Here is a 23,061-nt window from a genome sequence, read left to right as displayed (position 1 = left end):
ATTGAGACAACTGTACGTATGATTAATGCACATCTATGTTTCTAGGGGTACTGCATATATGTATAGGTATATGAACAATCATTGCCGTCAGAAGGGAGTTCTTGTTATCGTTCGCTATTCATAATTTCGGTTAGATATATGTATGCATATGGTTATATATATTATCTGTATTTAAATATATACTGTATACATGTATAATTATATGCTTATATAGCTGCTGCTGCTGCTTTTGCTGCACAGTGGCTGTATTTTTTGTAACACGGAATATACACGACACTTAGTTGCTGGTTATTTACTTGGTTTCTTATGGTTTTCGTTTGGAAATGCAAAACTCCGTTACGCTAGCTCGTAAATGTAGTATTATCTGTGTCTGTGTCGCTTTCTGTGTGCTCCTCTGCTCATCTTCACATCTTTCACCTGCTCCAGGCCTTCGCCTCTGGCTAATGGGCGTGGCAGGGGGTGGGTATGCCGCCCCTTTGCGCCTCTTTTGTACCTTGTTATGTGGTGATCAGTGGCGGCGATCCTGGCGACCGCCGCCTGCCTTTAAAGTATGCTCTAGCCTAACTTCGCCGACAACCAGTTCAACTAGTTGGCTAGTCCAAGCAGAACCGAGATAAGTACACAGTGGGGGTAATAGAATCTTTGTAACAGCAAACAAGTCAACAAGGTAAACAAAACAAGGATGAATCGATCTGATAGGGTACGTTACTTCTATAGATGTAGACACAACAACAAGTATATATCATAGATTCATCTCATTAATCATCGCTTACGAACTACACATAAAAACACGAAAAGTTCAAGGTGATAATGAATGGTTGTGGGTGTATGTATGGGTGTATGTATGGGTGTATTTATGGGTGTATGTGTGCGTGTGCTGGGGGATGCCCCTAATGCTAGACATACAATTACAAAATACAAATACAAATGTGGTGGGAACGGGGGGAAGTGGGAGCATCTAATTTTAATCAAGTCGAGTCAAGTCATTCAAAGTATCTCTCATATCGCCTAGATTCTAAGTAAGTCCTCAGTTAGCCCAACTAAACCGATTATTGTTAATGTTACATATTAATTGTTAGGTGTTTAGATTTAATTTTTAATTTTTAGGATTTTCTTGACGTTCTCGTCCGTTTGTCCTTATCCAATTTTCTTGGGCACCAATGTCAACCCATAAATATTCAAGGGGCTGGCCCAGAACAAAAAGTCTTTTGAAATCAAGGTTGCATTAAGCCAATTTTGAAGACATCTAGTGGTTTCAGTTGTTAGCCAATCAATGCAAAATAATTGAATACAATTTCGGCCGAAGTTCTCAATCCTTACACTCGTGTCCTTTCAGTTTCAGTTATCAAAACAATTGTCTTGCCAATTATATTAAATTTAAATTGTAAAAATGTTACAACAACTCTTGGGTAGAAAAACTTATTTAAAACCTATTATTGAAATTATGCTTAAGCTCCGCCGACACACGATGGCAGAGGCCTATGTTAGATGATTTCACGTCTGATTTTCGTGATTTTCACTATACATAATCTCGCTTCGTATTTTGGTTTTGGTTTGAAGTATCAGTCAGTTCACAAGAATGTTCCAATGTGTGCGATGCATGATTACAAGGGTATTGATTGTATAAACAGCTTATTGCTTTCTTTGAATTTTAAGTGTGCTTTGTTTTTTAACCAGGATGGGATGACTCGAGCGGCAGGCATGAGCGAATGCGGTTGTGGTTTTCGTTGCTGGCAGTGTGGAGCACTTGATACGATTCATCGACCAGTCCAACAACTCTTCACTTTCGTGGGGACATGCCATGCAAATTGGCATCACCCAGGATATAGCTCCTTTTTCAACCTGCTTCTGTTCGATTCTCATCGTTGAAATGGATTTGATGCGGGGGTGTGGGGAAAACGCAGCTAAATAAACGATGCGCAAGTCTTTTGCTGAATACTCACTAAACTAACCGACTTAATGCACTTAATCTTATATGGAATTCAATGTCTAGCTGCCTGGCTGATATGCGTGAGTGTGCGTGTGTGCCGTGTGTGTGTGTGTGTCTGTGTCTATATCAAAATGAACAAGTCAAATAAATCAGCCTTATATTGAATGCAATTTTGTTTTAAAACTAATTTCGCTTTCCAATTATCCAAAAAATGAACACCAACACACACACAAAGACGCCCAGGCCGCAGCCACGGTCGCAGAGCTCCGATTCTAACCGGAATCACATAGATATATCCATGTCGAGTCCCCAAAAATCGCTCAGACACTTTGCCCCTAGCTACACACCTAAATGTACTGTATATGTATATAATGTATCAAGTATAATTACTTAGTTATCGTTTAGTGGATGCAACATACCGCGCTGAACCAGCAATCGCTGCGCCGGATGCAAGTCCGGCTGCCAGCTGCCGTGAGATTTCTAATTTTAACCGAACTCGAACCTCCATAAGGGACTACTCCGAATCCATCTTAGCTTAGAGTTAATGTTATGTTTACACATCAATAACGACGATAAATATCAGAAGAAATATCATAAGTTTCCATCTACATGCATATTCAGCTTAAACGTAAACGAGGGCAAATATGCCCGATAATGTATAGCTAGTTTTAAGGATAAACACCTCGATCTGATGATGTTGTTGTTGCTGTTGCTGCTGCTGTGGCTGTGTTATGTAAGCACTTCTTTCTCTGTACACCTGTCGGCATAAATCAGCGGGAAGGACAACTAAAGACAAACTAGCAACTGTTCTAGGTCTATGCTACCATCGGAATATCAATAGACTAGCAGTAGAAAGTTGTACAATTTGTTCCGTTCCGATTTGTATTGCTACATCTGAGACCCTGGGAGAAACCGTGTCTGTTCGAGAAATGCATTCTTCTTATGGGGACAAAGGGAAACAGGTGGAGTCTCCGTGAATCCGGAAACCATTCTATCCAAAACAAGGAATAACTGAATGGGAAACCAAAGGAGCAACTGAAAAGTGAAATCATAATAAAAACAAACAAAGTTGGTTTTCGTTTTTGTTTAATTATAAATAACAATTGTATATTTTTTAATAAAATGGGTGTTCTTGTTGTTGTTGTGTTGTGTTCTTTCCAAGAAAAAAATTAAAAAGAAACATTATTTCTCGCTATTGAATGAATCTAGCATTCATGTTCGATGGATTAGAGCTTTGACCTTTGCCGATATTACTGATATCCCTCAATTAATCTTTAATCATTATTAAGCATAAGTTGTCTGCTTCATCTGTTGTCACTTTCCGTTTGTTATTCAGGCCAGGTCAGATCTCTGGTCGGGGTTTTGAGGATCCCCCGATCGAGGGATTAGCTTGCCTTGCATTTCTTGCTCTTTTCGTGATTGTGGTAATCGTACACATAAAATAGTAAGAAATATTAGCGATAATTATATAATAATGGATAGTTTTCATTCTTTCTTTGTTTTTTGTTTGTTTAAAAATATCACTTAATTTTAAATAATTTCCAGAACGCAACGAAATAGATCGAGTGTACGTACTTAACTACGCGCGTGTGTGTGTGTGGGGGGTGTTTGTTGTGTGTGTTTGTGTGGTGCACGAAAATTAGCAAGAAAAACAATAATAATGATGACAATAATCATACTCGTAATCATAATCGTAATAAAGAATAGACGCCCCGACGGGCGACAGACAAAAATAAGTAAAATGTATTGCATTTTCTCCGTTTTCAGTTGCATTTTACTCGGTTTGTTTACAATCGTTCATGTGGTTGTGGTTTTGATTAAACTTATAGTTAATATAAACGAAATACAAGTGTAAAAAATGTTGTTAAACTTTTTCGCATTACACAAAATGGCCACCATTATGAATTTCATTCAAATCACGGCAAACAATTTCAATGAAATTTACGTTTGCGTGTTTCAATCCTTTCGGTTTTCTGCGTGCTCCCGCTTATCCTTTCCATGCATTTTCCCCGCCTTTCCGTAACTTTCCCATTTTCATTTTCAAAAACTGTTTAAAGCTGCTGCCGCTTAAGCTCAATTTTCCTTCCTCTCCCATCCACTTTCTACTACTTTCTCCGATCGCGATTCGGTTTCGACCTGGATTCGTTATCCCATTACACTTCTCTTCCTCTTTGTCGTCCTTTTTCCATTTCCTCATTAAGTGTGTGTATGGGGGTTCTATATTTACATATTCTAGACTTTAGTTTGTACTTCCAATTTGGTTAAGAATTCCTTGTGTATTTTCATTTCTTCATCCATAATTTCTCCTGCTCTTCAATCTCAATCTCAGGCCATCCTTCGATAGGCCTTATATATCCTTATATCCTCGCAAACCTCGCTGGGTCCTTTGTGACGTCATTGTTTGTATGTGTATACCGTAATTTGAACAATTCACAACAGTTGCACAACGCAAAAAGTTTTTGTTTTTTCTTTTATAAATCTTAGTTTTTAGTCATAAGTTCATTACAAATTAATCAATATACGAATTTAGCTCATTTTTCGTTTTAGTATGTTTTAGAAAATATCAACTTAACAATGTATTAAAAATTTGAACATGTTTGAAAGTGTTTTCCTTCTGGCTCCAATAGAAATTTTGACGGTTCCCTTTTCTCGATAAGGATAAGATCTACCTCAATCCATCTGTCTGTTTGTCTGTCGGCCTGTCTGTATGTTTGTTTGTTTGTTGTTTGTTTGCTTGCTTGGTTTGTTTGTTTTTAAAATTCACTACATTTAAGTTTAAGTTGCTCGTACGTCTATATGTTACATTAGCGTGGTCTTGGGTTCAGGTTTGGGTTCAGGTTCGGGTTCGGGTTCGGGGTAATTGTTCTATAGATCTTTGAGAGTCTTGGGTCTGGGGTCTTTGTGGTGGGTGGCTGTAGGTGTGGGTGTGGTCGTGGTTGTGGGTGGTGTCTGGGTGCTTAATTAACTAGATTATTTAGCTGTGTGTCCATCTATTGCCGCTCGTATGCATGAAGTCGATTAATACTTAACTCTTAGCGCTTAACACACACTTACAAATTGTTTAAACGGTTCTTGGATTTGAGTTACACATGATTATGCAAGTAATTTAACTATTTTTTGTTTACGCCTATTTAATGTGTAGATGCAACGCTTTGAATATTTAATATGCATATCTTTAGGTTTTCGTTTTGAATATTCTGCTTTATAGTTTCATTTTGATTTGTTTAGTTTGAGTTGGTTTGCTTCGTTTCCTTTCATTGTATTTCGTTTTGTTTTCTTTGTTTAGAGCGAGAAGTAGAACAGAAATTGCACTTAATACTAGAAAAAAATTTACTAGAGTTCTTACTAACTAAAAAAAATCAAATGTATATTTGCTTTAAATATTGTTTGTTTTCATTTGTTTGTTTGTTGTTGTTGTTGTTTATGTTTGAATTGTTTTTTGCTGTTTTTTCTTTTGCATTTTTTTGTTATGTTTTATGTAAAACAGCTGGCATCTATATTTTATCGGTTTGTTTGTTTGTTTTTTTGTTTTGTATATATAAAAATCTGCCAACTGCTGTTTGCTTTCTAACATAAGAATTAACAAAGTCATTTTAGAAATAAATATGTATATGTATATTTACGCACTGTAATAATAGTAATAATAATAATAATAATAATTAGATTATTGTAGATTGCAAATGTTGCCCGGGCGCAAATGTCAGCAACATTTGCACGGCAGTTGGCAAACACCTGCACAACAACAAAAGAGATACCGTTACGTGTTTAAGGTGCACAATTCAATGCAGAGTAAATAAGAAGAGACCATTTTTCATTTGCATTTGCATTTTTGCGTTTTGTCGTCGGGGCAACAGCTGACACGGGCAGCCATTCCACTGGGGGTCAGAGGTCAGTGGTCAGTGATCAGGGGTCAGAGGTCAGGGGGCGGTGGTTCCTGTGGTTCGGCGGGCTTAACCCTGCATAAGGACGGCCTGCGCCTGCTGCTGACTGGCGGCTGCTCGGCTCCAGGCCAGCAAACCGTTGGCCGCAGCCACCTGCGCCTCCTCCTGATCCTCGAGAGCCTCCTGCTGCACCTCCTCATCCTGCTCCTCTTCCTCCTCCATTTCCTCCCCAGCTTCCTCCTCCGTTTGGGTGGGCGTGGTCGTCGTAGTGGCCGTGCAGGTAATCGGCGCCACAATCACCGAGGTGGCCACACTGCGTATGCGCACCGGCCTGTTGCTGATCGTGTTGCTGTTGGCGGTCACTGCATAGGGATGCGGTTGCTGCTGCTGCTGCTGCACCTGTCCACCGTACCGCTTGTTGGTTTTGATGGTCAGCGAGGAGGGCAACTGCTTGCCGGCAGCCACCTCGGCCGCCAATCGCACCACTGTGGTGGTCATCTTGGAGGCCGATGTTGCTGCTGGGCTGGGAGTTGTTGCTGCTGGATTGGGTGTTGCTGATGTTGCTGCTGCTGCTGCCGCCTTCGACTGGTGCGCCGACGCCTGGTTTGCCGCCTCCGTCGACGACTTCTGTCGCTTTCAGTCGCCGAAGCGGCTGCACGCCTTCTTCCACCGGCACTGGGTGCACCACTGGTCGCGCTTCTCCATGCCGTACACCTTGCGGCACTTCTTGTTCTCGCCACGCGTCCTCTTTCCGGGAGAATGCGGCGTTTGCTTGACGGCCGCCTGTGGCGCCATGTGTTGCTGTTGCATCGGATTGCTCCCGTTGCTGTTATTGTTGTTGTTGTTGTGGGCAACCAGGTTGCCGGCAGTTGTCTGTGGATGTTGCTGATGCTGCTGCTGTTGGCCGCGCATCGGTTGGTGGTGTTGCTGTTGTTGCTGATGTTGTTGCTGTTGCGCCGGATGAAAGTTGGGCGTGATCGTCACACTGGACAGCAGGTGCTGCTGCTGCTGCTGGTGGTGCTGTTGGTGGTGGTGGTGCTGCTGCTGCAATTGCTGCTGCTGTTGCTGTTGGCTGTGGTGCGCCGTGACAGTGACATTTTGCTGCGACAGCTGCTGCAACATGTTGTTGGCACTGCTATTGCTGTGGATTACCGGACTGCTGCTGCTGCTGTTGCTGCTGCTGTTGCCACTGCTGCCGGCGTAGTTGTGGTGGTGCGTGTGATGGTTGTTATGGTGGTTGCTGACGTTGCTGTTGCTGTGGTGCTGCTGCTGCTGGACGTACATCGGCGATGGATATGGCGCTACCGAGTGGGACGGACGGGTGGACGACGAGCGAGCATGCTTGCCCAGCGGCGAGGCGGAGGAACTGGCTGCAGCCAGCCCCGTCCCCGCGGAGGAGTTGCTGCCCACTGCCGCCGCCGCCGGCCAGGTGTAGTTGTGGTGGGCCAGGTGCGAAGTGGGGATGCAGCTGGTGTTGTTGTTCTGCAGCTGCTGCTGGTGGGTGCTCGGGATGTTGCTGCCACTGATGGTGCGGCCGTGCGGCTGCGCTAGGTGGTTGTAGTGGCTCCCGGCGCGTCCTTGCCTGTAAAGTAAAAATAGGAGGAGTTACTATGGCAGTCTATATTATGGTAAAGTTAGAAAACCCACTTGAAGTTGCCCACAATCTGCTTCTGGTACTCGGGATCCTCGTGCGGCGGACGCGCCATGTCCCGGTGACTCAGCGTCGGCTCGGAGGCCAAACTGGGCTTCACCTGCTCGTCGTCGTCGTCGACATCCGTGTAGTAGAACTCCTCCTCGTTCTCGCAGTCATCGTCCGCGGAGCGACGATTCTTCTTCCTGCAAAGCGTCGAGAGTTGATTAGAAGGATGTCTCAAGGCAGTGATGCTATACTGTATTTAAGTACCTAGGTGGACCAAAATCAATGCTAAGAACCCCACATAAAATATATCTCATTTTCGGCTATTTAACTAATTAATTACATTTTTAATTCTATTTAGAGTTTAACGTAGTGTTTTTTTTGTAATCGGAAATCATGTATGTATGTATAAAATTTGTTTTAGCAAAGTTATTTATAATAATTTATAATTTATGAATTTATGACCATTATTTTTAGTTATTCTTCTAAGAAGTAAGAAGGGACAATATAATAGTTTTTAATATATTTGAAGGTTTATATATCAATAAAGGCAATTAAGATTCAAAATTGAACAAACTTAAACTATATAATTTAAAAATTGTATTTAATTATATTCAAGTTATTTAAATTATCAATTATATACGTTTTTTTAGTTATTAAATTTCTTTAAGAGTAATTAAATATGAATTTGTGTACAACATTAAAGTACCTAACATCCCTTTCAAGCGACCGTTCTTTTTTGGTTCTTGACTCGCGTTGCCAACCACTCCGCTCTGTGAATCAACCCCACTACTGAGACACTTAAGCAGAGTTCTGAACCATTTGATTGTCTATGCTTAGGTTGTTTTATTAACTGTACCTAACTGTATAACATTGAATAACATACATTAACCGCACTATGTTTTGTATATATATGAAGTTACTTCATTATCTTAAAGATTTATTCAATATTTGTAGTAAGCACAGTACAAAAAGGTCGATGTAAAAATAACCAGACCGGGAAGTACAAAAATCACCTAAATAAAACAAAAATACTAAAAGAGTATTTTGCAGTATATGATAGTATCGAACGAAAACATCGATTTTTGTTCCAGCTCTAACACTTTTTGCAAAAAATACGCACGTTCCTCCGTGTGAAATCAATACGAAATCAACAAGAGCGATCGATTTTGAGCAGCCGTCCCATTCTAAAGAGCAGCGCGCATAAATAGCCAGCGCGCCAATTTCCCAGCTGCCAGTCACAAGCCATTTTTTGTGGTGGAAAATTTTGCAGATAGAAAATTTTGCGCGTCTGTCTGCATCTCGCGTGCTTGCCTGTGTGTGTGTGTGTGTGTATAGCACGGCCTACAAAGTCAATTAACAAGGGAAAAAGACGCCAGAGCTGTTCTGCCCTCACGAAAAAGCCAACATTTCCAACAGCTAAAATGTCCAGCCTGCGACCCGAGGAACCCCACTCGCAGCCCCGAAAACTGGCCACCGCCGCCGCCGTTTGCCCGCTGAGCAATTGCCAGTTCAGTGGCGTGGTGATCAGCGCAATTGCCGACGAGCAAAAGCTGGAGTTTGCCAACAAATACAAGGGCAGTTGCACGCTGCTCTGCAGCTACGATTCCCAGGGAGTGGTGCTCCGGGTGGTGGAAGGTGAGACTCGGTTTGGGGAATCCCTAAAAACCCATATCTAACCCTTCAATCTTTTCTCCCCAGATGAAGACCACAGCCACGTGCTCAAGGAGTACATGATTGCCGCCGATACGGATGCCGCCCAGATGGGCAGACGCAGCTATGCCGTCTCTTTGGACGCAGACAACCTTGTTCTGAGGTTCGCCAGCGACCAGGACCAGCAGCTCTTCCGAAAGGTGGTGGAGAACGTTAAGCACCTGAGGCCCAAGTCTGTATTCTCGCAGCGCACCGAGGAGTCCTCCGCTTCGCAATACTTCCAGTTTTACGGCTACCTTAGCCAGCAGCAGAACATGATGCAGGACTATGTGAGGACGAGTACCTACCAACGGGCCATACTCGGCAATGCGGTGGATTTCCAGGACAAGATTGTCCTGGATGTGGGCGCTGGCTCTGGAATTCTCTCATTCTTTGCCGTGCAGGCGGGAGCTGCCAAGGTGTATGCTATTGAGGCCTCCAACATGGCCCAGTACGCCCAGCAGCTGGTCGAATCAAACAATGTGCAACACAAGATCTCTGTGATACCGGGAAAGATCGAGGAGATCGAGTTGCCCGAGAAGGTGGACGTGATCATATCGGAGCCCATGGGCTATATGTTGTACAACGAGCGCATGCTGGAGACGTATCTGCACGCCAGGAAGTGGCTGAAGCCGCACGGAAAGATGTACCCCACGCACGGCGACCTGCACATCGCCCCTTTCTCTGACGAGTCCCTCTACTCGGAACAGTACAACAAGGCCAACTTCTGGTACCAGTCAGCCTTCCATGGCGTCGACCTGACCACGCTGCACAAGGAGGGCATGAAGGAGTACTTCCGCCAGCCCATCGTGGACACTTTCGACATCCGCATCTGTATGGCCAAGTCGGTGAGGCACGTGTGCGACTTCCTCAACGACAAGGAGGACGACCTGCATTTGATTGGTGAGTTTTTCTACTAGTAAATTGTTTTCCGGGGCTAAGGTAAACTTATGCCTCCCGCAGACATCCCCCTGGAGTTCCACATTCTGCAGACGGGCATCTGTCATGGACTGGCCTTTTGGTTCGACGTGGAGTTCAGCGGAAGCAGCCAGAACGTGTGGCTCTCTACGTCGCCCACGGCACCGCTGACGCATTGGTACCAGGTGCGCTGCCTGCTGCCCATGCCCATATTCATTAAGCAGGGCCAGACGCTGACAGGTCGAGTGCTGCTGGAGGCCAATCGACGGCAGTCGTACGACGTGACCATCGACCTGCACATCGAGGGCACGCTGATCTCGTCGAGCAATACCCTGGACCTGAAGAATCCGTATTTTCGGTACACGGGGGCGCCGGTCCAGGCGCCGCCGGGGACTAGTACTCAGAGCCCATCTGAACAGTACTGGACGCAAGTGGACACACAAGGATCGCGAAATTGTGAGAACATCTAAGAGATTTCCAGGAAATCACTTCTAATGTTAAATAATACCCTCTAGCTTCCAGCATGCTAAATGGCGGGCTGAGCGTAAATGGAATAGGCGATGGCATGGACATCACCCATGGACTTATGCATCCGCACTAGGACAGCGAATAACAAAACATCTTTCTGGGATTTCTCGTTTCTCCGAGTCCGCTCAACTTCATCGATTGGTTCTATTTGTATCAGCTTTTGTTTTGTTACTATTTTATGCTTAGGTTATTTATTGAAAAGTGTAAATTATTTTATCTATTTTCGAAAAGTAGTTGCGTTTATGTTCTGTATACCTTTCGCACCGGCAGTCCTATCCTATTTTACGACCTTCAAACTCTTGTAGCTCTTTTAATTGATCGGACGAATCGGAGGAAACCCAGCCACCCAGCAAGCAACCAACAAACAAACAATCAACAAATCAAGGCAGACTAATGTAGTTGTTTAGAACACGCAGCATATTAATAAGCCTAAGCTAATTTTAGCCCATAGTAATTAGTGTTTTTAACCGTATGTAAAATGTAATGCCGATATTTAACCCATGCGGGACTGCGCTTCAGGAAGTTTCTTAGTTAATGTGCCGATTGCCAATTGCAGTTTTTGCCGTAAGCTTTTGAAAAAACCAACCAATTCAGATTGTACTGTATCTATTATGTGTGTTATTATATTATATTGTGTGTACCTCCAGCTAGTTTCAATTTTTGTACTTGTCGGCCGTGTTTACGTTTAGTTCGTTTCAAATTGTAAGAAATTGCTCATAGGATTTAGTGCTAAGTTACGATACCATTACTAAAGGCCGACCCGCGCCCGAGATTATATATATATCCGCATACGATTACAATTAATTCAGTTCTGGAGGCACACCCTCGTCTCATTTGGCAATAAGTTTCGCCCCCAGCCCAGATCCTGTCATAGATCCTACTATATCGCTGCCAGCGACCCAAGCGCTATATAAGCATATACACCTAGATATACATGTAGCGTACGCCAGCCTATACACACTCCCCGACATTCTTGCGTTCGGTAGACTCGCATCCTATATGCGGACTGTACTTTATAGAGCAGCAACAGCGCCACTCCACCAACACTAAGAACATTGCAACCATAAATATAAAGTAAAACATATACAATTATATATATATACGAATAGATATACCGCATATATGCAGAAGAGAGAACAACAATGTCAAAGCGAAAGCAACAAAAAACAAAGCCCCAAGCGTCTTTTATTTGTGTACCCCCATTGAGCCCCTTTGATTTACATAGGAAACGAGATTGGCAAGAGTCAGAGCTCAGCGCGGATCGTGTGTGGGCGACTGGACCTTGGCCTCAAAAGCGCACCGCTGCACCACCACCCACATCCACACCCACTCGTTGGCCCGCAGGTGCGCAAAGTAATCTGCGTGATGCAAAAGGGGCTATGCTCGTTTGTATGACCTGCTTACTGTGCTTTAGTGCTCTAGTTTCGAGCTCCCCTTCCCTTTCCCCTTCTCGCTTTTGGGTGGAACATTTTGCGGAGAAGGTCGGCGGTGGCTAAGTCAAGGCCCCACCCACTTGCTGCTCGCCACTTAATACCCTGATATGAGTATTGCAATTTCTTGTTCACTTACCCCAAATGTGTTTTCCTAATGTGACGAACGATTTTGTTCTGTTCGTGCTCCACATTATGACAGCCCGGATAAACGCAGCGGAACTTTTTGGACTGCAACGAGAAGAGAAAATAGGGTTTAATTAGGAGGGTATAGGGTTATTATTGGGTAAAAATAAAGTAAGTAAAGGGGAGTAAGAACTGCTTCCAATCTTATTTCAGTAAACTTATAAATGCTTCAATATATACTATCTCTTCAGTAAATTGAATCTCTTTCGTACTTGGCGGGAATAGGGCTGCATCAGGGAATCCTCGGAAGATGTCGAAGAGGACCGCGAGGAGCAGTCCCCCGTGGGACTGTGGCTCCCATAACTCTCGTAGTCACTGCGCTCCACGTAGTAATTGAGTGCCATAGTATTCATGGTGGCCACAAAAACGCGACGCGGTTCTGCAGGCGCAGTTGTAGTGGCGCGGTATTAGCGGCTGCAATAGCAGGACCAGAAGCAGGAGCAGGAGCGATTCGAACCGGTGCCGGCCCGGTGCCAAGTGCGACTGTGTGGGTGCGGACAATGCAACTGGCTAGCTGGCTGCCTGCCTGAAAGCCAGAATCAGAGTCCTTGGACTCTCGCCCGAGCGGCAAACGATGCCGCCCGAACGAGCTGGCCATGCCGCCTGCACTACTGATAACAGGCCCGGGTCCGGTCCGCGTCCTTGCCAGCCCAACCACCCAACCACCCAGCCAGCCAACCACCCATCAGCCACCCCCTTATTTACTGGGTCACCTTGCGGTCGCATTGCTTCGTTTGTCGCTCGCCTTGACACGCTTTTGGCGCCCAGCTCTTCGCCTTTTTGTGCGCTTGCATTTATGCTGCGTTTTTATGCTGAAGGTTAGGACTGCGCTGCGGCAGCGACGCCGGCAATTGACCCACTTTAAACATGCTGGCCCACTATATACACACACCAGCTATATAAAGTGCATATATTTACACATATACGGTACAGTTTTGGTGGCACTGCAAACAACTGATTGCGTCCTTGTGCTGGCAATTGTTGTCCTTGTGCGACTGCTGAACAAATTGAAAACTGAGTTTTCGGTTGCTCGTTTTGGCCTTGTGCACCAAATGATTAACGATTTGTTTACAACTTTGTGGTTTGAGATTGCTAGCGAACTTTATTTGTTGTGGATTGCAGTTGGTGTGCGGCGAGGGACTTTATTCCGCCATTTGGCCCACTTAAGCTGAATTCACGGAGGGCGCGCACGGCGTATGTGTAATGTGAGATGTGAACAGGAAATGGAAGGAAAAGCAAGAAAAGAAAAAAGAAAATGCCTTTTGGGAAGGAGTCTGCGAACCGCAACGTAATCATAAACATAAATATCCTGCGCTACTTAAGCGGCGTAAATTGTTAAAGCACGTGGTTGGCACGCATCTACGCAAATGGTTACACAGAGGAAAATTTGAATATCGTTATTAAATTGCATACTTCAATTTAATATTTTCTCATATTGGACATGTGCATATTGTGAGCTGCTATAGAAATTAAAGTTTCCTGGTGCCATTTTTATATTTTAAACATTAATATATATATTTGTCTTATGTTTTTCATCCTCATCTAATTCAATACCATTTATTTTCAGTGTAGCCTTAACGGCCTAAAAGGGAATAGCGAAAAGTTCTACACACTTTTCGTTTTAACTTGCTGCAATTAGTGGGCGGCCGTAATTCGTTTGCGGCCAGACTTCTGGGGCCAGGATATGCGGCATATCCTGGCTCATAAATAAGGGCCTGCGAATACACACGCCATTGTTGCCAGATGTGTGTGTTTGTTTGCCCGAGTGTTTGCCAGTTTGCCTTCGCCGTTTGCAGTTTTTCGGAGTTGGTCGCCTGCGTGACTGGCATCTTAATGCTGAATGTTTGAAGGCGTTTATTAATGCCTCGATTTTGTTCGCCGGCAGATAAGCACGGCAGCTCGTTTGTCAAACGCTGCGTATGCGTAATTTTCAATTCCCCAGCTGACGACGCCGCCATTTGCTTTGCAATTATATTTAATTAAGGAGCAAAGGAGTTCGAAATGATTTTGTGCTATCAATTTAGACCGTTCCCGCGCCCCCTGGCATTTATTGCCACCTGCCAAGTCACTCGAATCCAAAAGTAAATTAAAGCAGCTTGAGTTATGTCCCTTTGAGTTGTACGTGTAGTGGTGCGTGTTAATTATCCGGCTCTAATGAGGAACGGCGACCGATGGCGGGGGTAAACGCTTGTCTGCTAATGAAAGAAAACCATTCGCCGGCAGAGAACTCCAGCTGGCAAACTTTCCGGCCGGGCGGATGAGGAAATAAAATTCCACCCCGGTCCAGGAGTGCGTATTTCGGCGGCAATGACTACCGCACTGCGTCCTGATTTGGCAGGAAAAACAGCGGGCACAATGCCGGGTCCGGGAAAACATACACAAATAGCCAACGTGAGTGGGCGGCACAACATGAATCTTCTTTAAGGCTTTTTGAGGAAGATTGGCAAAGGAAGTGGGGGTATTTTCCAGGCTGCTCCCAGCTTTTATTTCATATATATACATACTCCAGTATAAGTGCGTGTATTTGTATTTACTCGGGGGCGTACTTCATGCTAATCCCTGCGCGTATTTACTCAAGACTTTAACCGGAACGAGGCCCAGCTGGCTGAGCAGATATTTCCTGATTCGAAGCTCAGCTTTGCCAGCACATCCTTATTAATTTGTCGACTTAATAATTCCCCGCCTGCCACCGATACATTTAACGTTATCAGTGGAAGTCCTGCGTTGCCATGCAATATCCTATTGCCTTCGAATTCAATGAAAATTTACTTGCCAGCCGAGGAGGACACACATCTTGGGGAAAACCCACCCACCCACGCAAACTACGTGCGTGGGGTAAATAAAAATCTTCCTGTTTTCCTGCGCTCTCTCTGCCTCTATCTCTGTCTCTGCTCCACTCTGTTCATCTTGGCGTTTTCCGATTTCCCATTCCCGGTGGCGGCAAGCATAAACAACCCCAAACCCCAGAGTCTCGGGCCGAAAATACACAAGGCGGAAATGCGAACCGAAATCGAAACCGAAATCAGAACAGCTGTGGAAGGACAGCCGCGAAATTGGGTCAACAGTATATAGTAGCGTATATATGCAACCACCCCTTCCGAGTTTTCCCTCAGAGGGGGGTGGCCATGCCCCTGTACATTCCGCTCTCTCTCTCTCCTCTGACTTTGTCCCTGTCCGTGCCACATGAAACGTCACTCGCTGAGAGCCAAGTTGCCGCTGTTAACTGCCCCAAGAACTAGGCCAAAAAGAGCGGCCAAGTCCTAACAGCGAAAGAGAGTTAAGGCCAAGGAAAAAGAGAGCCAAAAGAGCGGACTCGAAGAGAGAGCGCATGGAAATGGGGGACGGGAGCACTGTTACCTAAATTAGGTCACTGGAAGGCCAACATAACTCCCGACACGAAAAATGGAGCAAAAGCATAAATTATTGACTCCACACTGGCGACCGAAAATAGCACAAATTGCGTTGTATCGATGTGGGGATAGGGCATTATGGCCCAGAGAAATGTGTGCCAAGCATTAGAGGCATCTGGCGTCTTTTCGCCTCATGGCTAATAACAGACATGAAAGGTTTGCCTTAGCTCCCTAATAGGGCTTAATGCGTGGCAAACTCAAATTGCACTCACGGCACCGTTTACATTTCAACGCCCATCCGCCATTAAAGTCAGCCCTCCAAAGTAGGCAACGAAAATTATGTTTCTGCCTGAAGGCTCAGGACGTTTTTTGTTTTTTGTATTTTCTTTTCTTTACTTCTTTTTTTTTGCACGCCATTAAAGCCGCCTAAGTTCGTCATGGCAATTTGCATTGCGGGGTGTATCTTACAAGTATTTATTTTGTACATAGTACGACTTGCCGCAAATCGAATTCATAGCTTTTTGCATGTGAGCGGTTGATTTTAAAGTCTTATCGCTGTGACTACAGGCAGCGAGAAAATTGGGTCACATCGGATAAGGGTGAAGCTTTCAACAAACTTCCCGTTGACTTTATCAACCTCATCAGCCCAGAACGCCCACCCACACAGTAAATTTACTTGGAAATGCTATTTTTGTAACGAGTTGCAGACCAAATTGGGTTTTTCTGGGGTTGAATAGTGGAATGTTGTGTTTGGTAATTCGTATTTTGTATCTCACATTTGATTTTAACCTTTGGGAGAAAATTTGAAAAGTTGATTACATACTGCTGATGGCCTTGCCAATTTGCTGAGCCCTTAATTTGATTGCGTTTAAATAAAAACACGCACACAGTCACATTCGCATTTAAATTCGCTTTCGCAGACAGTGACAGAGTGGAGTGTCATAAATATATGAAAACTCAAACACACATGCATAACTGATGTGACAAACACACGCGAAATTGTCATTGCCGCTGGGAAATCGGCGGGTGGGGACGGGGGAAAAGCCGGGGAAAGAGCAGGAAAAAAGGCTGACAACGACAACGATGGAAGCTGAAATTGAGGTTGAGTGTTCACTCATTCAGCAAATATGACAATGGCGTTGATTTTGATATTTTGAGCGGGCAGACAGAAGCACAATAACCGACTCGTTCTTGACATGGCCCAAACGGCTAGATATCGCGGCTTAAGGGTTGTGCACATCCCATGAATGCACAGAGAAAAAAACGTAATCATGTTTGGGCCTGAAATTGTAATTTCAACATTTATGTTCAAGTACTTCATGTATTTTTTATCTCTTTGTCTATTAAATGAATATGGTTATTACACATTTTTTAATATCCAGCCCAATGCGATCTTACAAATTTGAAACCTTTTTTCTCTGTGCAGATGCTAACACGTTTCGTATATAAAATTTATGCGAAAAGTTCGTGAACACTGAAGGCGACTTTGTGTTCATTTGAGAGGGAAACATGTTGCCAAAACTCAAACCAACTTGAATGTGTAGATCACGCTTGCTTAAATTTTTATGTTCACTAAATTAGATCAAACGAAATGGCCTGCAATAGAGCGAGTGCAGAAAACGGGGACCAAACAGGAAACAACTATGGGAAATTGCAGGACAGCCTGAGAGTATGCAACACTGTGTCCTGGAAGCCATAAATTTGTGCTCAATTTGCCATAGTCTTTTACAAATGATTTAGTTACTGGACAACCAGGAAGTGGAAATGAGTTTAGTGGTGCGTTTTTAGAGCACAGCTTCTCCACCCCCCACCATCATCTAATTTTCACTATTTGTAAGTAGGTATATGTGTGCCAGCGACGACAATATCCGGCCACGCTCAATTTACCACAGCATAGCGCAGGACACCCTCAGGGCATTAAAGTCCTTATCAGTGGAAACGCTCGAGTTACAAGGCTGGCGTCCTCGGGCCAATTTAATGGCCACCGCAGGCGATTCCGTTCAACCCCAACTTAAAGCTCCTTTCCTTTCGCCACCCGTTATCACTGTGCTGTTCATTGTCACATCTCTCAGCCGGGAAAGGCAGTACACAATGGCCCACAGAATCCAATTATGACATAAAAATTTTCGTAAATTGTAAAATGTAAATTTTCGACCCGCTCCAGCCGAAAGGGGGTTTTTCACTTGTCCCAAAGATAAGCATAAGCGGCCAGGACAACGAAATTATTATTTGACACACGTAAATTGTACAAGGGCTGCCGCTTCTGCTGCTGCTAATAAAATGTGTGGCTGGCTGCATTTGCCGTTGACTTTTATTGCTGCGGTAATTGCCAAATGGAGCTTGAATGGGTTGCCGTCGCCCAACATGGATTGTGCTGCCTCCTTCTTGGCGGAACAGTCCTAATCAACACGGACTTTAACAAGATGTGTGGTTGGCATGTGGGCAGTGGGGGCCGAAAGACTGGACGTTAGTCCTAAAAAGTAATTGGCTTATGGGGGAAATGTCAAACTTTGTGACAGGCGGAAAGCCTACCACATACAGTTCGACTGTACCTTCATCAAGTATACCTAAAAACGTGTTGAAACGTGCAGGGGAAGAAACTTATCTCCTTTGGTGTCTTATAACTATTTAAGCATTATTTTTTTATCTTTAAAATTGATTCCAATTCACATTAATATCAGAAAATAATGGAATATCCCAATTGATCTTAAAGCCTCCTGCTGCTATATATAACTAAATAATAATAATCGAACTTTATTCATATTAATAGCACCTATTTGATTTTAGCATGATATTTGTGACATTTCAAATCTATTTTATGTACATTTGTTGATACTAAGCTTAGGAGATATTAAGTCTAAATCAAAGTGTAAATAGTGCAATCACTTCAAATATTAAAAAAAAACAAATTTTTGCGACTTTACAATAAGTTAAACCTATAACCTATATGTTCTTCAAGCCACCCATTTTTCCTCCGTGTAAGTGAACAATATTTATGGGGTGGGCAGGGTCAGCTCATCTATTTTCATTTGAGCCCGCCTGGTATTGCCATTTGGCCGAGTGGAAGCTGCGTTTGTCTCCGGCTTAAACTGTACTGCCATGGCTGACCCAGAAACTGTGGGCCGGAATGCAAGCGCAGTAAGCCAGGGGTCCCAGTAACTGGGTCACAGAGCATCAGATATATATATATATATATACATATATATATGTGTATATACAAATAAAGAGGAGGCGGTGGGAGAATTCACTTGCGCCTGGGTGACCTTGCGAAATTGCAATTGCCAGGCTGCCGAAACAAAAACGCCAACAACAATGGCATCAAGGCCTGCCAGCATACATATGGCAGTAACTGTACTTGGCGAAATTTATGTATGCTGCAAGGCAGGGGAAAATGGGTGGAAAACGAGGAGGATTGTCCCTGCCATTTGCCATTTGAGTCGGGGATGCAGAAGTAAACCAGGTCAAGCGTATTCGACTCTATGTACCTCACTCGAGATGCATATATAGAGCACGGCTGTGCTGGCGGGTATCAGTGTGTACTTTTGTGCCCCGGGCGATGTCGTCCTGTATCTGAAATTTATGCTGCACTGCTTCGATGCCTCGGCCTCAGAGATGTAAATTGGAAAATGACTCAATTTAAGCCGAGCAGTGAGGAGTTTTCCCCAATACGGCGGGCTCATATTTCAGGCCCTTCGACCATTTGAAGACCATTTGACTCTCCCGAGGCACATTTCAATTTGGCCCCCAAAGGCAATCGCCTCGTAAACTGGCCCTGACAAAAAACTTGATGCCTTTCGGGTTGGAGGGGCACGTGCCGTCGGAAAAATGTCCATCTAATAATTTTCCACCAGAAGAGGGAGACTGACAGAAAACTGCGCAAAACGGTAGAAGACACTTCAAATGACCAAAAAAAAAAAACTGCTATAATCAACTTGCCGGGACGAAAAGCAGTTTTTGCCAAGCTTTTCGGGTTGCGATGGCCGTTTGAGTCTATCATTTCCCCAAGGGCAGCAGATATCGGCTGGCGAAGGAGGGAGGGGGGGTTCACATTACTTTTCAGGTATTATGCGCCACTCAAAAGTTGTCGTTGTCGTTTAAGCAGAAAAAAAAGAGCGCTCTAAATGTGGCAGAAGGTAAGCGAAGAGGAAGGTCTGAGCCTTGTGTGTGTTTAAAACGGCGTTTCAATATGGGGAAAGTTGGTAAGCTGCTTATGGCCAGCAAATTAGACATGGCGGCAATCGGCTTTCGAGTGTCGCCGAAATAGCGGTGGCAGATTCTTATGGGAGTGGAGTGTGCAACATGTTGGAGTCCTAATCCGAACAGAGGTAAGCCAACTTATGCATTCGGCCCAAAAATGGGTTAATACGGACTTAGGCAAATACTGTAGCTGAACGCTGAAAGCTGACTAAAAACTTGCCAACAAAGTGCTCGCAAAAGTCCTTCGAGTTGAATTGTGGACTTGGCACACTTTCGCCCTGCTGCTACATAAAGTCGGGGGCTTGGCAATCAAATCGAAGGATAAACTTTGGACCCCGGTGATTATTTATATATGAGCGAGTTCGTATCCCAACTCAGTGCCCGCCGGCAACTGCTGCTCCAAAGTTTTGAGTCGGACTGGAAATTGTGCAAGACTCGCAAATCCAATTGCCAATTGCAGGTTGCATAAACAGCGACAACAGCCGCAACAAAGTAGAAACCAAAAACTCAACTTCAGACCCAGACGTTGCGAAAAGAGACAGATAGAGAGATAGAGACAGAGAGGGAAACACCCGCAGGCAGGGTGAATTTCAATTTCACTTCCATTTCCATTGCACTTGCAAATTGAACACGCACGCAGGCCAAGTGAAAAAAGGCAGGAAAAACAACGAGCGGAGCAGGAAAAATAAAAAATGTACGCAAATTTGAAAGCAATTTCTATTTCCCCAAAAAAAGGAAAAAAATGTGGGGGAAAAACAACGAAACATAGAAAAACGCTGCATTAAACATAATTTTGTTTCCATTCTATTTTCTTTGCATATTTTATGAATGGCATGGGGGAAAACCTTTTCAATTTGAAGCATGCAAGGATTTGAGTGCGGGATTTAAATATTCAATTTGCTGCACACACTCCACGAGGGCAGATGCTCCCACTTTGAATTCCAATTTGCCAGGGAACTCCGGCGGATAACCGACTGAACTTTTTGCTCCCAACTTGCCACTTTTCGACTGGCCTGCTGCCAAAAGTTGGCAAAGTCAGGCCCGAGCAAGTGTCAACGCGTCTAATTGCGAATGATAGCGGCAGCAGCTTTAAGCTGAAGTTTCCCTCTTAACTTTTCCTTTTGTTTTCCCCCAGAATCCGGGCTGGCTTTTTAATTTCTTGCCTGACCCAATTCGGAAGACTTTTCATTATGCGGCAAGGACTCCGGCGAAAGTGTCGCCCCTTTCTCCGTTGCCTGCCTCCGGGTTTTTCTTTTCTTCTCGCTTTTCCTGAACTCCACTCTGTGGCTGCCTCCAGCTTCCTGTTTAGATAAAATGCCAAATGCCGGAAGATTTTTAATTATAATTCTCTTTATTTTACCTCTTGAGTCGCACCCCCTTATCCTCGCTATTGACCCGAACAATAACCCCAAACTAAATGCTGAAGCTAAAGTGAGGGGGATAAAAAAGGAAAAGAAAATATTGTTTAAGCAATTTGGCAGCTTAAATCATTTTAATAATCCTGCATAGCTTAGCGGCGCTTTGGTCGTGACCTGAGCTTAGCGTTTTCCCTCTTCCTGGCTCCTGATTAATTTTGCTTTATCATCATGTGCCCCCGTCTTGTCTTTGGTAATATAATACACGCTTCTTAATTAATTCAATTAGCTTGCGGTTGGCAGTATTTCTATCCCCTGACCCTCCATTGGTTTATTTATGTTGTTCTGCGGCTTTCCAATGTTGGGCAATTGAAATTTGATATGCGAACGAACGGTTCGTGACTCGGCGGAGTCAACTGGAGTTGTCACAATTTGGCACGAACAGGGGTGGCTAAATGCGTTTCGGGGAATGAAGTTTCCCCAAATACATAGTATCCACTTGTAGGGGTTGGAAAACCCAGGAGAGCGACCCCAATTCAATATGATATCGGTCGAATGCAATTTATATACTTAGCCATCGAACAGCCAGCCAAATTTAATTGAAATTCAACGCTGATAGATAGAATATCCGTCGTGTAGACGTGGTGAAACATTTGCATTGACAAGTTGACAACTGCTGGACATGGAAAACAGCGGAATGCAAATGGCCAGGCCAAATAAATGGCCAAGCCAGCTGCCCCATTCGAAACAACTGACAGGGAAAGTGACTAAAAAGGGGAGGTCGAGCGATCTAGTCGAGCTCTGGCCGGCACATGGCAATTTTCATAAATTTTCCTTGCCCGAAAGGCAGTGCCGAAATTTCCGCATTTTTCCAACAATCCACCAGACCAGCAGTCCAGTCCGCCTGATGTAATGGCCAGGGCAAACAGTTCGCATGAATAACTTTCGTAATGACCGGGGACAGGCCGAATGGCAACCTGTACTCCAGCTCCAGCTCCAGCTCCGTCTGGCTGGGACTCAAAAAGTCTGGGCCTGCAGCCGGGCAGACGCGGCGTATGCGCGATGTGCACAAAAGGCGCTTAAATTGCCTTTTTGGCTTCACTCAATGGGTCGATTTTCGTTCGTTAACCATTCAATGCCTCTTTTTTTTTACGACAAACTTTGTAAACCTCTATATACATTTTTGTACTTTTTATTCCTTTCAGCTGAAGTGCTTCTCGTTTTTGTTTCTGTTATTGTAGCTTTGGGCATTAAATGTTTGGCTGTTCGAAAGCGGTTTAAAAGTTAACTTACAGTTTGGATGGTGGTCGACCCAATATGCGGGCTAATAGACTTCATGGCACTCACCTGAAAAGAGACGAGAGGTATGGAATTCATGAAAATTTGCTGGAAAAGTTTTTTGCTTAATGAAATTAAATATATTAGGTTTTTGTGGAAAAACCAGTTAAGGACAAGTTCCAGGTTTTTTGGTTTTCGTGGTACATTCTGCTGTTACTTTTGCTGGCATTGAACGCTGCTCACGCTGAGGCCAGGGAAAATTGTCAAAAAGTGGCACAGCCCATGCCAACCACAACCACCCACTTTTCGCATGTGGCAAGGACAAAAGAAGCAGAGAGATAGCCTCGTGTTCCCATTTCCAAGTTTACCATGTCGGGGTCAAATTGCTAGCCGACTTTCGTGAGCAAACAAATTGAGACTGCCACTGCGGATTGCCTAAATATGCACTGCATTTTCTTTCTGATTCCTATCGCCGGCAAATGCGAGTGTTTGGCCCGGGTTTTTCTCTTTGCCATTTTCATGTTTGCCGGCCGTTGATTAACGATAAGTGCGAGGCATTGACATGATTTCACGAACTGCCATTACTACGGTTAGCCCTAATTGCTCGTGTTAACTGCGGCTAATTACTGGCCAGTTGCAGGATTGCATGGGAAGTCGCTTTTCTGGGAAATCGGATTGGG

At 44.2% G+C, this 23,061-nt stretch overlaps 2 protein-coding genes across 4 annotated transcripts in view; one reads left to right on the top strand and one right to left on the bottom strand.

Annotated features, from left to right (window-relative positions):
• Positions 1-4,638: 4,638 nt before the first annotated feature.
• Positions 4,639-23,061, bottom strand: part of LOC108049052 (zinc finger protein 704) — a 119,719-nt gene continuing 101,296 nt past the window's right edge. For 2 of the 3 annotated variants that reach the window (XM_017130081.2, XM_017130083.2), the window contains exons 5-8: positions 22,397-22,450; positions 12,155-12,246; positions 7,459-7,647; positions 4,639-7,393 (exon numbers count right to left, since the gene is read on the bottom strand). In XM_017130081.2, coding sequence (XP_016985570.2) covers positions 6,448-7,393; positions 7,459-7,647; positions 12,155-12,246; positions 22,397-22,450 — 1,281 coding nt within the window. In that variant the 3' untranslated portion in view covers positions 4,639-6,447. The remainder of the gene's footprint in view (positions 7,394-7,458; positions 7,648-12,154; positions 12,247-22,396; positions 22,451-23,061) is intronic. The other variant, XM_017130082.2, reaches the window with a different exon arrangement.
• LOC108049054 (histone-arginine methyltransferase CARMER) lies at positions 8,521-11,502 on the top strand. Its single transcript, XM_017130085.2, has 4 exons — positions 8,521-9,085; positions 9,149-10,042; positions 10,103-10,513; positions 10,573-11,502. The coding sequence occupies exons 1-4, from the start codon at positions 8,872-8,874 to the stop codon at positions 10,656-10,658; spliced, it is 1,605 nt and encodes a 534-aa protein (XP_016985574.2). The 5' UTR covers positions 8,521-8,871; the 3' UTR covers positions 10,659-11,502.

Source organism: Drosophila rhopaloa, unplaced genomic scaffold (genome assembly GCF_018152115.1).
Source record: "Drosophila rhopaloa isolate 14029-0021.01 unplaced genomic scaffold, ASM1815211v1 contig_178, whole genome shotgun sequence".
In the NCBI taxonomy this organism is placed as follows: domain Eukaryota; kingdom Metazoa; phylum Arthropoda; class Insecta; order Diptera; family Drosophilidae; genus Drosophila; species Drosophila rhopaloa.
Note: the sequence above shows the minus strand (reverse complement) of the source record. Positions and strands in the feature narration are given on the sequence as shown.

What these genes read in the sequence shown, in the direction of transcription:
- LOC108049054 (XM_017130085.2), top strand. Translation starts at nt 8,872, where the DNA reads ATGTCCAGCCTGCGACCCGAGGAACCCCACTCGCAGCCCCGAAAACTG. An exon ending in GGACGACCTGCATTTGATTG is followed by an intron (nt 10,043 to 10,102) that starts GTGAGTTTTTCT and finishes TGCCTCCCGCAG; the next exon opens with ACATCCCCCTGGAGTTCCAC. An exon ending in CACACAAGGATCGCGAAATT is followed by an intron (nt 10,514 to 10,572) that starts GTGAGAACATCT and finishes AATACCCTCTAG; the next exon opens with CTTCCAGCATGCTAAATGGC.